The sequence below is a fragment of the Agelaius tricolor genome, unplaced genomic scaffold (genome assembly GCF_023055355.1).
Source record: "Agelaius tricolor isolate 1412-34295 unplaced genomic scaffold, bAgeTri1.0.p SCAF_9, whole genome shotgun sequence".
In the NCBI taxonomy this organism is placed as follows: domain Eukaryota; kingdom Metazoa; phylum Chordata; class Aves; order Passeriformes; family Icteridae; genus Agelaius; species Agelaius tricolor.
The window spans coordinates 12,533,132-12,548,150 of NW_027269269.1; the positions used below are offsets into that span (position 1 = coordinate 12,533,132).

A 15,019-nucleotide genomic window follows, 5' to 3' on the forward strand; every position below is an offset into this window, starting at 1 on the left:
AAATACAAATGAATAGGATATGAATACCTCTGAGAAATCAGTTGTCTATCATTTAAGTGATTAAACAGAGACTTCCCCACTCAACTAGGTTTATAATATTTGTGTTACTTCACCACACAACCAAAATTAAGACTCTCTGTAACTTGATTCACTGCATGCACCCAGATTCCCTCTAGGACAGATATGATCTGATTTCTAGTGTTCTTACAAACCTCCAGCTTCCTAACCTTCTTAGGAAATGTATTTCAGGCCTTAATATACATTATAGCTAGGAATTTCTTCCTATAATTTTACCAAAGTAATCCAAATGTAATTTAAACCCATTCACTGTAGACTAGGCATGGACTACAGTTTATTTCCCTCTTCTTCACAGGTAATTTCTATAGGCATGAAAACTAACAGCATGTCTCCTCTTTTCTAGCTTAAACAGCCTTAATTCCTTCAGTCTTTCCTGTTAAGTCACATTTTACAGACCTCAGATTACTCCTCTTAATCTTGTCTGGGCTCTCTCCAAATGAATTCCACCTTTCAGCATGACTTGCTGAAAGCAGGAGCCCTAAAGAGAAGCTCCCAAGGGGCTAGCAGAGAGTTAGGTCCCACTGATGAATGGTGTGAAGGACATTATTTTTCAAGCTCTGATCAGGCATGCTACATCACCACTCTGCTGTCTAGAAACTGAGCTCCTGCCTCTAAATGGATAATAATGGAGCTGTCACGCATTAATGAATAATATAGTTTTAGTTTTGGTGGGGTTTTTTTCTGTGTGATTAAGCTTCATTGTGGGTTTTTATTGATTTATTTCCTTGGTTTCATTGTCAAATGTGAAGTTAAGTATCGCTGCCTAGGCATATTTATGTTTAAATTTTTCTAGCTCTAATCAACATGACGAAGATGACAGACAACACACAGTTAAGTCCCTCACATGAGAGGCAGCAGCCTCCGCAGAGTGAAGAGCCATTTTTGCACACAATTATAGAAATGACACAATGCATAATTTTGAGATTTTTCATGTTACTGGCTATTACAGTTGCACCCAAAGAAGTGTTCTCTTCAGCTTTTATAATCAAGACTGCTTTGCTCTCAGACTCAGGTGTCAGATTTGTACTGGTCATCCTGAATGCTATGAGAAGAAGGGGATCCACTACAGGAAGAATAGAAGAAACAGATTACAGTTGATGAAATAAAAACTCAGTGAGGATGAAGAATATATCCCGCTAAGGAAATTCAGAGAAAAGGAGCCATTTACACCAAATTTGATACCTCTGTTTGGTATTTCTCATAGAGAAGCAGTGGTGGACTTCTGAAATTTGTGATGTATAACCAAAAAGACTTCAACCCAAGCCATGGCTGAAATCAAAAAGACAAATCATAACAACCTAAGTCAGGGAAGCTGCATATAGCTACATAAATGGCAATCACGTATTAGGACTGAATTGGTCCTAACAGGTCCTAGTAGCACTGGCTGATGCTTTCTAAGGGGCAGACAGTTGAGGCTGTACTCAGCTGGTAAGCAAGAGAACACTGCAAGTGTTCCGAAGTGTTTTGCACAGTTTGGCTAATAGGTTGTCACATCTATATTGGTTTCGACAGACTTACTAATGGAGAAAAGTATTCTCCACTTGAGCTGGGGCAGCCATGTGTGACCATAGCTGACATCACTCTCCAACCTAAAATTGCTTTTTAACTGGGTAGTTAATTACACAATGATAAGCTGTGAGACTCTGGCCTTGGAAGTCTTTTGGTCCAAGAGCCTTCCCCAAAGCACTCATGTTTTTCTGATGCGTTAATTTAGCACTGCAAGTAAGAGCCACTTTACAAACCTGTTTTTGAGTTAATCTTGAACTTCCCTTTCTCATTTCCTGATCTGATGAGATAGGCAATCTCAGCATTTGTACCAATGTCTTGGCTTGTAGCAAAAACAGAAAGGACCTCGGTGCCAGGTGAGGTGTCTTCAGGTACTGTCACAAGATAATCTCTTCTTTCGAACACGGGAGGGTTGTCATTAATGTCCAGCACTGTAATGGTAACGGTGGCAAACGAGGATAAGGTCAGGACAATGCTTTGATCTGAGGCCTTTACAGTGATGTTATAGGAGGACTGAAGCTCCCTATCAAGTGGATGCTCCAAAATAATGATTCCTGATGACCGGTCAACTGAGAAGTAACCATCTGCAGAGTCTGACAGGGAATAGGTGACTTTTCTGTTCACGCCTGAAAGAGAAGCAAATGGGAAATGAAAATGAGAAATAAAGAGAAGAAAAATCTCTCCCCATCTAAAAGAAACCCTAAGCAAAATCTGCTATCACACTGAGCATTTCCAGTGAGGGTAGAGGTAGGAGTGCCTGTGGGTACAATATTGCTGAAAGCTGGGACGTTAGGGCATGCTCTTCCCACATGACAAATCCCTGTGGATAAGTTAAGTTCCTTCCCTCATCATGATACTTTTTTTTAAAGATTACTGTGCAAAACTGTTGGATACTGAAACTTGAAAGCAGAACCCAGATATGGTCCTTGCCCAGAAAAGTTTATAATTGAATTAGATGAGACAAACAGAATGCTGAAATTGGAAATGTCTCAGAGCACATCTTGAAGGAATAGAAATGTACATAAGGGGAAAATAAACCCGTAGAAATACATCAGGTGGCACAGAATGTTCTTGCTACCAGTGCTGCCTTGATTCCACTGTTGAGCAGAAAAATATTATCGTAAGATGATACCTGTTAAACAAAAGCTGCATCAAAAAACTCCTGCCAGAATATGAACATTTTAAAAAAGGAAAGTCCCTCTGTTCCCCAGCCTAAGAGCAAAAACTGAGTTGTAAAAAGGGGATCCTGTGTTTTTAAAATCCTGCCCGTATTTCCCAATACAAAGCACCTATGCACCCAACTGCTGAATATGCAGATCTATGCTAAGGTTGTTGTCAGTAATAACGCCTGAGGGGATGGTACTGACTTGGTTTCTGCACTAGAGTGGGATAGCCATTTCAAATCTAATTAAAAGTGAACACAGATATAAGCTAATTCAACTCCCTTGATGCTAGTTGATTTTGTGATTTCGACCTGGGTGCTTCAGTAAGAGATTATAACTAAAACACAAAGATCCACTAAAATGGAGAATCTCTGTTTTTAACATCTCTCACTTGAGCATTTGCTGCTGTTTTTGTGGGAGAACAGACTTTACAAGCCTGACATTAATCAGATGAACAAGAGCTACCAATCCCTTCTAGGCATATTTTGTTAATTTAAAATTTGTGACAGTATTATTCTGCTTTCCAGCAGCAAAGCATTGTAGAAATGTCTGATCAAAAGCAGCACAAATCACAGTTGTTTTCTGCTTGATGTAGCAGGAGTTGAGCATCCACACAAGGGGGAGCTGGGAGACTCTTTGTTCAATCACACGCACATAAAAGCTAGAGCAACTACAAAGTCTCAGACCCTACTTGAAGGGCATTAGGAATTATTATTTGGCTCTTCAGAGAATAAAGTTTTTATGCGGTGCTTGAGACACTAGAGCATATTTAAAAGGTTCAAATGTCTTTAAAATACGGAACAAATTCAATGGCAATATTGCAGTGAACTAGGCTGTTAGGTTTTTTGAGTTGTTTTGGTTTGGTTTTTTAATCACAGCAAAGCCTCTTTATTCACCCTGGCATCACAAATATGAAAAATAACATGTCCCACCTTCAGCAAAACAGCAAGGCAATCAAGGAACTGACTTCTGTCCTACAGGGGAGGAACTGAGCCCACAAATTCACAGGAAATTCCTTCATGCTAAAACACGAAGGCTTTGAATACCCTACAGCTGCTGGAGAGCACACTCACCCCTTTCCTTAGTCTCTTGATACATATATCCAAATACTCTGCCAGCTGACAGTCAACCAAACTGACAAACACGAAAAAGTAGTAAAACCCTCTAGAAAGTGGAAGATTTTCAGAGCGTGAATGGTTGGAGATATCTACGTTTCCATCTGGGGAGGATCTCCTTCAGCTACACATCCTCCATGAACTTCTACTTACAAAAAATGGACAGACATGACTATAACAATTAATGAGTTAGTAATAACAGCTGATCCTCAGGGATGCTGGAAAATGGGAATTTTTTTCTCCTTCATTCAGAGCATGCTGCTGAGCACCCAACCTACACATGAGTTTTAAGGGTAAAACTATTTCGTATTCTGCACCAGCCACTCTTGGTGCCTGCCAGTTTCTACACAGTATCAAACACTCCTCTGAGGCAGGGGCCCTAACACACACCTTCTACTCGTCTGTAACTGCAGGACAGCCTTAGTCTGGTTTGCAGTTTTCTCTGGCACAAACTCCCTTTTTGATACTCACTACAGCACACCTGGGCACAAGACAGAAGATTCATATACCACAGTCCTTGAGAGCACAAACAGCCAGAAAGGAAATGGCCAATGGATGCCTTGTGCCTTGAAACACCAGGAAACTTCAGCAAGTGTATCTTGCAATGGGGAGTGGGGAGAGAGAATTTGGTGCATGCGACACCACAGAGGGCAAGTTTATGTACAGGAGGTAATAACTCCAGTAAAGGCAATCTGACATATAATCCAGCCCCTCTTCTTGTATTCTACTTCCTAAAAGTGATGTCCATGAATTAACAAAATATTAATGTTTTTTGTAAGCCATTACTGCTGCTCCTACAATGGAGACAGATCAGATATAGATTATGGTGTTCTGGTTGCTCACTCTAATATATGGGATTTTTAGGCAGAAATAGAGACAGTAAAATCTTGAAGGAAAGTGCTTTTATTTTTCCTTCCTGGAAAATGAGAGAGGAATACAGAAGTTCCAGAGACATAGGTTATCTTGTACCAGTCTGGTATGATGAAGAGAACAGTCTTATTTTTCCCATGGGACATGAAAGAAAAACTCTTACAGGTGAAAGTGCCAAGAAGAGACAGAAGATTAGGTCAGAAAACCTGAGTGGGTATACAGATACCAACCCTTAGTGGCTTTTGGCCCAAATGCCAAAAGGAGAAAAAACAGGAGACATACAGAGGGAGATCTGAGCAGTGAGCTCACCCTCTCATAGAGTGTTTTGAAGGGTGGAATTTAACACTTGCTTCTTAAGAGTAGTATCATTGAAAAACTGTGGCAGAAACAGCACTCGAAAGAAAGTGTTTGTTACATCAATAGCTGTTTCTACTGAGCTTTCTGACCCAAGGCTGGGAGAGAAATGGGCATGAGGCAAAGGTGAAGTAGGAAGCTGTTTCTATTGAAATTCAAAATGCTTTAGTCCGGGGGCTACCCTCTCCTGAGAGAGAAGTGTCCACCCGTGTGTGTCAATGTCATCCCAGCCACAGAGGTGATGGTAGAGTCTGTTCTAAAGGAGATGCTTTCCATGGAAAGGAAACAACTGCTTCAATGCCATGGCTCCTGCAGTGGTAAAGAGAGCAATCCTCCCACACTGCTTGCCTACAGCTCTTGGGGGGTTAATGTTTGCAAACTGTTTTGTGTCAACTCACTCACTCAAACTTCTCAGATTTCTAAGGTGCCAATCATGAACATGAGCTATTTGAACAAGGAAAGTCTGTGCAGGAATCATTATTAAAATAAGAAAATTTCAGTACATTTCTTTTTAAATAAAGGAATAAGGTAACACCTTTTCTATTTAGACTTGTATTAGCATATGATAGAATATTGCCCTTTGCGAAATCTCTGGTGTGAAGAGCTTGTAAAACACACACCTGCCTAGTACCTCAAACACCATTCTTCAAATAGGCTTTTATTCTTGGTTTCTTCTGTACTAAAACAAAGGGGCACACACTGAATGCCACATCATGACAACTTCTATGTCATTACTAGTTTAAATAGCATCAGGAACTTTGCTTCACAATTCAGCACTATCAATATCCTCCTTGTATAAAGCACAGAATCACAGAATCATTCAGTCTGGAAATGTCCTTTGAGATCATCGATTAGCCCAGCACTGTCACAGTGAGGCCACCACTCAACCATGTCCCTGAGTGTCACATCTACACATCTTTTAAATACTTCCCAAGGTTGTAACTCAACTACTTCATTGGGCAGCCTGTTCTAGTGCTTGACAAGGCTTTCAGAGAAGAAATTTTTTCTTTTTTCCAATCTAAACCTCCCATGGCTTAACTTGCTGCCATTTCCTATTGTCCTACTGCTTGTTACTTGGGAAAAGAGTCCAACCCTCAACTCACTACAACCTTCTTTTAAGTGGCTGTAGAGAGAGAGAAGGTCCTCCCTGAATCTCCCTTTCTCTAGACTAAACGCCCCCAGCTCCCTCAGCTTCTCCTCACCAGACTTGTGCTCCGGACACTTCCCCAGCTCCATTGCCCTTCCCTGGACACACTCCAGCACCTCAATGTCTTTCTTGCAGTGAGGGTCCAGAACTGGACACACAATTTGAGATGCAACTCAACTGAAAATGGTGGAGTTACAACACATTTTGATCCTGATTGACACCAATTAAAAGGCTGAGCATTAACCCAATAGGCACAATCCCCATATGACAGTAAGTTTCTGCAGTGGGCAATACCTTTATGCATCACACATAAAGTAAAAGTTACACATATTAAAAGCCACACAGTGTTTCTCCTTTCAGGTTTCATCTGTCACCCTGAACTCATTATTTAATGTGTTTCCCCAAATAAAGCTAGACTACTCAGTTTATGTCTGAAAAATGACATTAACTTTTGTCATCTACTCATTTTCATTTTGAAAGCCGATGAAAAGAAATGTAATGGCAAGTATTGAAAATAAACAAACAAGATGTAGACCAGAAAGGAAAATGAAAAAAAATATTTTTTAGTTCAGCAGTGGTTTGCAGACATACAAAACAAACAATCTGATTATTGTGCTTTCTCTTGCCTCTTTTATGATGTGATGATTAACACTGGTGTGTACCTATGACCTTTCCCAACTACCCAAATGTTAACCACAAGGCCAATTACTAGAAGATAAAAGTCCACAACTTTGTTAACAGCAAACAAGACAAAAGATGAATTCTAAACCAGATTTTATAGTACTCTACTCCATCATTTTGAGATGAAAGAGAAACCTTGCCTCAAGTACCTTGTTGAACTGTAGAAGAATATATAGCCCCACAGGGAAAATATTTCAAGTGATTTTTACAGCTTAAGCAGAAAACCTGACTGAGTTCAATCCATAACACTGCTACCAAGATAGACTTTCACTATTTTTCCCTTTTCTGAGGGAAAAAAATAGCCCTAACCCCAAAGGCCTTTACTCACACCACTGCTCCAATGGAGTCAGGGTACCATGGAATGAGGGCAGGGCAGACCTGAAGATAATCAGCCCCTTACTAAAGGGAAATACTTGACAGAAATGGAAGGTACAAACTCTTAGCAGTATGGGACCATCCATGGGTGTCTAAAACCCTGCTTTCCATTTCAGCTGAGACAGGAGCTGTCTTTTTGGTGGGAAGTCAAGATCTGGATAGTTGGCTCACCCTCCATCTCTTTCCTACCAGGGATTTTCATATTCCTGGGCACTGGTTTACATCACTTGACATATATACTTGTTTTCTTCAGTGCTCCTGAGTCAATTTTTCTGAAGCTGGGATTTTGGAGGTACCTGATTCAGGGTTACACATTGCAGCTGGTAACATAGGGAAACATAACCAGAAGCAGTGGAATGCACACACAGAGAGAGATAAAAAGCATATATACACATATGTAAGCATGACTAGAACCATTAAGATAGAAAAAGACCTCTAAGATCACTGAGTCCAACTGTTAACCCAGCTCCAAACCATGTCCTCAAGCAGCACATCCATGCACATTTTAAACACTTCCAGGGGTAGTAATTCCACGTGGATAGCCTATTCCAATGCTTGTGAAGAAATTTTTCCTAATATCCTATCTAAACCTTTCCTGGCACAACTTGAGGCCATTTCCTCTCATCCCTTCATTTTCTACCTGGGAGATGAGACCAACCCCCACCTCACCACAAGCTCCTTTTAGGTAGTTATTGAGAGCAAGAAGGTCTCCTCTCAACCCCAGCTCCCTCAGCCTCTCTTCATTAGACATGTGATCAAATAGTTTGTATATTATATTTTATATATTTGTGTATGTGTATATACATAGAGAGAGACTATTCACATATATATATATATGTTTAAGTGATCCAGTTTAAAGACAGAGTTTATTCACTCAATAAAATCCAAGAGATACAATTCTTCTTTGTCCACTTTTTTGCCTCTATGTTGTTAACAATATCTTGGAAATCTCAAAAATTAAAGAAACTACTAGAAATGAGAAAGTGTGAAGAGAGCCAGAATCCTGAGAGGTCATCTAATTTATCCCTGCACAAAGACAAGATGGATGCAATTCATCCCCAAACAGAGGCCTATCCTTTGATCAGGAACTTGCATAAGCTCCTTGGACACCCCAGAGTCTCACTTTTCTTACAACTAAAAATCTTGTTCTGACTTTTTGCTGAGATTGAATAAAATTAATAAAAGACAAGGGAAAAGAAAAAAGAACAAGGGTCAGCTTCCTTCCTCAGAGCTACTTATCTGAAAGCTGAAGACTGTTATATTTTATCATCTCAACTCTTTTCTCTCTGGCAGACCCTCTCAACTGTTTCAATATTTCCTGAATTTTCTTCCAGACTAGTGATCTCTTTTGTCAATCTCCTACATCTTCCTGGAAAATGTAGCCCACATCTTCTTGGAAGTGCTGCACCAAAAACAACACAGCCTTTCAGGTCAGGATTGGCCAACACCAATTAAACAGAAAGAATTACTTATTTTTTCCAGTATTACTCTGGTTTACCCATCTCATAGAATATTTGCCTTTTCATACCAGTATGAAAGAATAAATACCTTCAGCCTGTGGGTCACAGTTGCACCTCTGAAGTTCTGCTGCCCAGGCAGCCACCAGCCAGACAACACCAGTGCACTTGGTTTTCTTGCCTAAACATGGACATCACACTTATCTTGATGATTTGCACTGGGTTTTTCCATACCACTTTTCCAACTGTTAAATACCACAACTGCAGCTTTGGCACTACCCAGGGTAACTTGCAGCACCACTCTGCTTTCTGACATTTAGCAATACAGTCCTTATGCCTATTTATGTATTCAGGAATCAAAACAGCAATGCTGCACCCAGCACCTTTCTTAACTTACCCCTCCAGTATAATGGTTACTACAAACTCCCCTGATAGCAGTTTGGTGCAGACCATGTTTCCCTGGCTTACACATAAAAATATGGTGCAGTACAATGCCATAAAACTCACTAAACCTAAGCCATAACACTCATAATATTTATTTCAATATGGCCTCCTCACATGTTGCAGAAGGAAATGAGATTGGTTTGATGACTTCCAGTTCCTGAACACAGACTAGCTTTTAGTCATCTTGATACACACATCTCATTATTTAAATGCAACGAGGGTTACTGCATCCTCCTGACTACCCCTGAAGCTTTAAAAATATGGCCCTCTGAGGGATTCAACAGGGTCATGCTGAATGTTTTGTCAGAGGTTTTCAAAATCCCCAAATACCTTGTTTATTTACCTCCTAACAAGTTTATTTACCTCCTAAGCCAAGTCTAAACTCCTAAGAGCCTATTATTTTTTAATTTGGTAATTTTTCAGGGTCCAGTGTGCTGTATCTCTGCATTCCTATTAGAGTTTTTGCCTTTACTAGGAAGGCAAAATCTAGGTTTTCTCTTGGACAGCTCACTGAGTGAATTTGGACTTGCAAGTGTCTGTAGAATGGGCCAGACAATTGGGGAATGTTGGGCTTTGCCATTCCACTCTCCTTATGGAAGACTTGACAGAAGTCTAATGGCAAAAACACCTTTCCAGGAAGAAGGAGTATAAGGATACATCATCATGGACTATTGCTATTCATTGAATAAGCTCTGAGGAACAGAGCCCAGAACCAAATCAACCACCAGGCTACAGAGCAATGCTCACTCATGCCTTTCCTTTTGTTTTGTGTTCCTTTTTTTTTTTTTGGTTGTATGTTTGGTTTTTTTTTTCTTATTTTGTCTTGTTTTGTTTTGGGTCTTTTGGGCTTTTTGTTTGGTTTCTTTTTGTCTTTTAGTTGATTGATTTGTTGTTTTTTTCTTCCATGGCTGATTCCCAAATTCTTTCTGAAAACAGCTCCAGTGACAGGGGACAGGCCTCCCTACTTAAACTACACCTCTTACTTATGCAGTGCTGTTTTGGATTGCTAGAGTAAAGGGAATTAATAATTCATGTCTTTTTCATATCCTGCATTAGAGACCTAACCCGGGTACTATTTTAAAAGTCTGTGAGGCAATGATGTGGGTGAAGATATAGAAAACACCATGTATATTTTAAAGAGAATGAGTCATCCTCTGTAAAGTATCTTGTAATATTTATTTTATAAAAACCCAGACAATACCTAGAAATGCCATCTAGCTGGCCTCATTACCAAAGTTAACTACCTATTAGCTGTTGAGTTTTAGTACATCTTCTGTCCTATTATCTCTGTTACTCTTTTTATTCACGTTTCAATAGCTGCCTTCATCTTTTTCAGATCCTGAACACTCCAAAAGTTTCTAGATCCATTTTAAGGGACATGCCCAACATTAACAAACAGATAAAGCAAAGGTTGGCTGTGTACTGGTTTTGCCAGAAAATGCCAAAATCAGTACCTACTTCAGCATTTCTTGTATTTTGTTACTCACCATTACACATAATTCAGAGAGCTGCTCTCCAGTCAAGCTGTGACTGTCTTACACCTCTCTCTGACCCTCCTGCAATCTCACCTGGCAACACTTCACACTTCCCTGAGCCCAGCTGTGAGGCAGCTGTGACTGCAACACGCTCAGCTGCCCTAATTCCTTCAAGAGCAAATCCCACCATTGATGAGGCTGAAGTCTGTACTCTAGTTCCACATGTGTATTCTTGAAAGTGGTGACCCACTGAACAGCCTGAGTGATTTTTTTCCATGCTAGGCTCACCAGCATTGTGATGCCACTTTTTAAAAACCAGTGATAAACCTCAGAGAACTATCTATATTCCTTGGTCACTATTTCTGGCAGATACTTCATTTTTATTGTTTTAGTCATTTCTTCTGTTTTCCTCACTGACACACAGGACAGGAAGAAAAAGAAGATAAAATACACCTGCTTCCCCATCCTTTTGGAGGTAGGTACACCCTAAACTGGAATGGCTGAAACCTGAAGGAGAAGTCATATTATCATTCATCCCTAGTAAAGAAATCTATTATTTCCTGTGCAGGTGCCTTGTGAGCAACACATGGTAAGGATAAGGGTATGGGTTTGTGCTTTTTTTTGATCAAGCAAGTCTTTATTGAAACATCAAAATATGTGAGGTCGAACCTTGCAGGAAAAGTATAATTTCTTGACACAGATTTCCTTGAAATCAAACAAAAAATTTTCCATAAGAACCTGAAAGAAAATGGCACTCCTTCCCTCAGTTTACCAGTTTCCCTATCAATTCTTTTGTTGGAGAAGTTTGGGTTTAGGAAGCAGATGTCTCCTACTAAGAAGGTCAAACTACTTCCCCCAGAAGGGCTGAGTCTCTTCTGCTGCAGCTCTTCCACTTTGTGTGAAAAGGTGAATAATTAGCTCCACATGCCAAGAATCAGACTGATTACAGACTTGATTTATTTAAACTCTCCAGATTAAACACAAATGCTCTAATCAGCTGACAACAGAATCCTTCTCATAAATCCTGGTCCAAATAATATTTAACTCTATAAAACTGCTTAAAGAACAGAATCAAATTCAACCACAATTAACCCATATAAACTGACTGTATAAACATATCTTTGGGAGGGTCTCAAATCTTATTCTGGCTTCCTAAATTAGGCTTTCAACACCCATATTTTCTCTCATATCCACCTAAATACCAAAGCATCAAATACTAGGAACAAAGAATAGAAATCCAGGCTCATCATTTAAATCTACTGACCCCAAAATTAGCTGGATGTTTTTTTTCAGAAGTGGTGAATAAACCTTAGACCATTCTACTCACGAGGCTACAAGCCCTGCAGAAGCTGGGACACATCCAAAAGTCTGGGCAACCTATGCACAAAAGTGAGAAAATGCTTTGAATAAGGTAGCACACTGCTCATTGTTTTTCCAGGTTGCATTACTCAATGTCATTAAATCTTCTGTAAGATATAGGAGGGTATTTCCTGAAATAACACTTTTGTCATGTACAACAGATCATGGTGAGCATGTTACACTTTTATCTGTATCCACAATGCAGGTCTCTGGTTATTCCCAGAGGACCTCTGAGGCGCGCATGCTGCATAGCAGTCAACCCTTGGAGGACATCACCCTCTGCCCTTGGAGGTAGCCAAAAGCCATCTGGACTGAGTCCTAGATAACCTGCTGTAGACATCCCTGCTTGTGCAGGAGGGTTGGACAAGATGCCTGCTATTCAAGGAAGAAGCAGATCAGTCTCATCAGTGACCCTGAGAAGCACTCTGGTTTGCCTTCCCAAACCAAAACATGGATACCAGCTGGCTCCTGGCGGCATGCATGTTACCACATCTCCTGTGAGATGCACTGGCACAGGCCCTGGGCTGGGGAGGGGCTGTGAGGTTGGGGGGCAGCTGAGAACAGAGCAGGGCAGTTCATGCACACTGCATGAACTCTGCAACCAAATAAAGGCCACTCCTGCCAATTTTTAACCTACATGCCTGTGTTTTCCTGCACGTTGGCTGCATGCAATACAAGGTGCTGGCTCAAAGATGGCCCAGTCCATCTGTACTGGCTAGTTGTGCAGGAGATGATTTGCCACATCTTTAAACATCAACTAATGGAGAGAGAGGCTGGAAGGCAGCAGTGGCAGGCAAGAGAGAGCTGCCTGACAAGGCAATTCCCATTGTCAGCCAAATTAGAATCTCATATTCATCATAAACCCAGAAAAAAATCAATTGATCAGTGAAATCACTAAACTGACTACAGATCTGGATGGCTGGTGCCCCAGTGGTGATGAAGAAGACTGCAGAAAGATGGATAATGCACTCTTCATTTTTAGTACAATAAGTGCTCCTGCCTTTGGTAGACTACACCATTAATCATCATGGAAACAGGCCTGAGCAGGGAGGTCATTCACAAAGCACAGTACCTGCAAGTGAGGCAGGATTTAACCATCACTTAAAGCACTGCTGAGCCTGGATGATACTGTCATTCATTCTTGTACTCTGTGAGCAAGGCCACAACACCCTGTGCATGCAGAAAACACGAGCAGCACTGGAAATGAGTATGTGCCTGCACCTCAGCTTTGGGCTCCACATTTATCCTGAAGTTTGTGGCAAGTATGATGTTAAAAAATTGATAAAGTCCCATGTAAGTTTCCTCAGACTTGCTGCCCTAGCACGACCCTAATTCCTTTGAAACAGGCTGATACTGCAGTTGTGTGATGGGTTTGCTCTGGTAATTACACCTCAGCATTCATTCCAGTTCTTCTATTGCCTTGATTTGAACAAAATGGAGTAATTTGGCTCTTTGCTTTGGAGACAGTGGGAGGTGAAAAATTCACTGCCTTCTGTAAACCTCTTGAAAAAATGTAGAACCAGCATTTTGCTTTCATTTCTTAGTTTGAACATTTCCAAACCTGCTGGTGGTGAATAAGTCTCAAATACCATATTGTGGAAATACTAAAACTTTCCAATCACAGCAGTATAGGAGAAATAACTGTTTTCAATTAAAACCATAAAATATCCTAACAAATAGACTTATGCATATTCTCTCTCCTTCAGGAGATCATGTAATTTAAGATCCCTGGCTGTATGTAGAGATAATGGAAAATGAACTTGTGTGCTACTAAACAGTTAAAACTGTTTTCTTCTCTTGAATACTGTGAAGGAGGATCACAATTTTCCCTCAGTGTGTCCAGCTGGTACAGCTAGTTTCTAAGTATTTATCTAAATTATAAATATATTAAACAGCAATTTATGGTCCAGTCCTATAATTTCACAGGATATTATGAGATCAGGAGCTTCAACAGATATCAAAGGCACAAGGCAGATATAACCCTATTTTTCTCTTACGTGGACATTGTCTTAATTATCCAACAGTGTCTGAACACAGTATTCTCAGGATTCTGTTGTGTTTAGTTGTGGACCATAAAAGGACTACTCCCAAGTCTTCTCTCAATGGCCTCAATATTCATGCTCCTGCCCTTACAGTACACGGCCCTTAAAGCCCAAAGCAGAGCAGGCAAATCCTAAGTCTGATCACAAGATTTTTCCTAAATGTTAAAAATTTATTTGTATGATGATTACTGCCTCCACTGATGTTTTCAGGATAACACTTCAAAAAGCCTTAGAGGACTATCACAGCCCATCAGGAATATCAATTATATATTTTTTCTCTCAGGGGAACATTACACTACCTGAATTCATTCATTATCTAGCAATAGGGAATCAGTGATTTTAGTAGGGACTAACGGAACAGTAATTAGAACAAAATCCAGTTTTAGGGACTTTTTAGTAATTTACCTGTGATACACAGTATGGTTTGATTTTCAGGTCTAAGCATTAATGAAGTACATAGGCCCTTCTCATTCACCATATCCATCCCTACCTTCAACTTCTCTAGTTTCAGAAGGAATGTACAGCAACTAGCTCATAGTTTGTGGGTTTTTTTAATTGTTAACCATCTTGTTATGTAAAGTTGGAGCTAGCAAGAACTTTTCTTGACAACTTTTTATTCTAATTGTGTCCCCACTCTCCTTGAATGTCATCCCACATACAAGAAAAATGGCAATTAATACAACAGTGGAAAATAACAACACTGTCTCTTCAGATGGTTCAGTAGTTTACCAGCAGTAATTGGCTCTTCACTGCAGGACAATATCATAATTTTAATTATATGCCATGGTTTTCAACCATGGCATATAATGTGGCTTTTCATAGATACATTAATGAATGCTGCTGCTCCTTTATGAATTCCTGTATATCTAAACTATCAGCCTCACAAATAACTGAGACTTCCAGCATGCACTCTACTTGGTAAATTTATTTTTTCTTTTCACTGAATGAAAGAT

General features: G+C 40.1%; 1 protein-coding gene across 9 annotated transcripts in view; it reads right to left on the reverse strand.

Moving 5' to 3' along the window:
• The window catches only part of FAT3 (FAT atypical cadherin 3), a 403,498-nt gene that overhangs the window by 52,100 nt on the left and 336,379 nt on the right, over nucleotides 1–15,019 (reverse strand). For all 9 annotated transcript variants that reach the window (XM_071432782.1, XM_071432789.1, XM_071432787.1 and 6 more), the window contains one exon: nucleotides 1,821–2,210. In XM_071432782.1, the coding sequence (XP_071288883.1) occupies nucleotides 1,821–2,210 (390 nt within the window). The remainder of the gene's footprint in view (nucleotides 1–1,820; nucleotides 2,211–15,019) is intronic.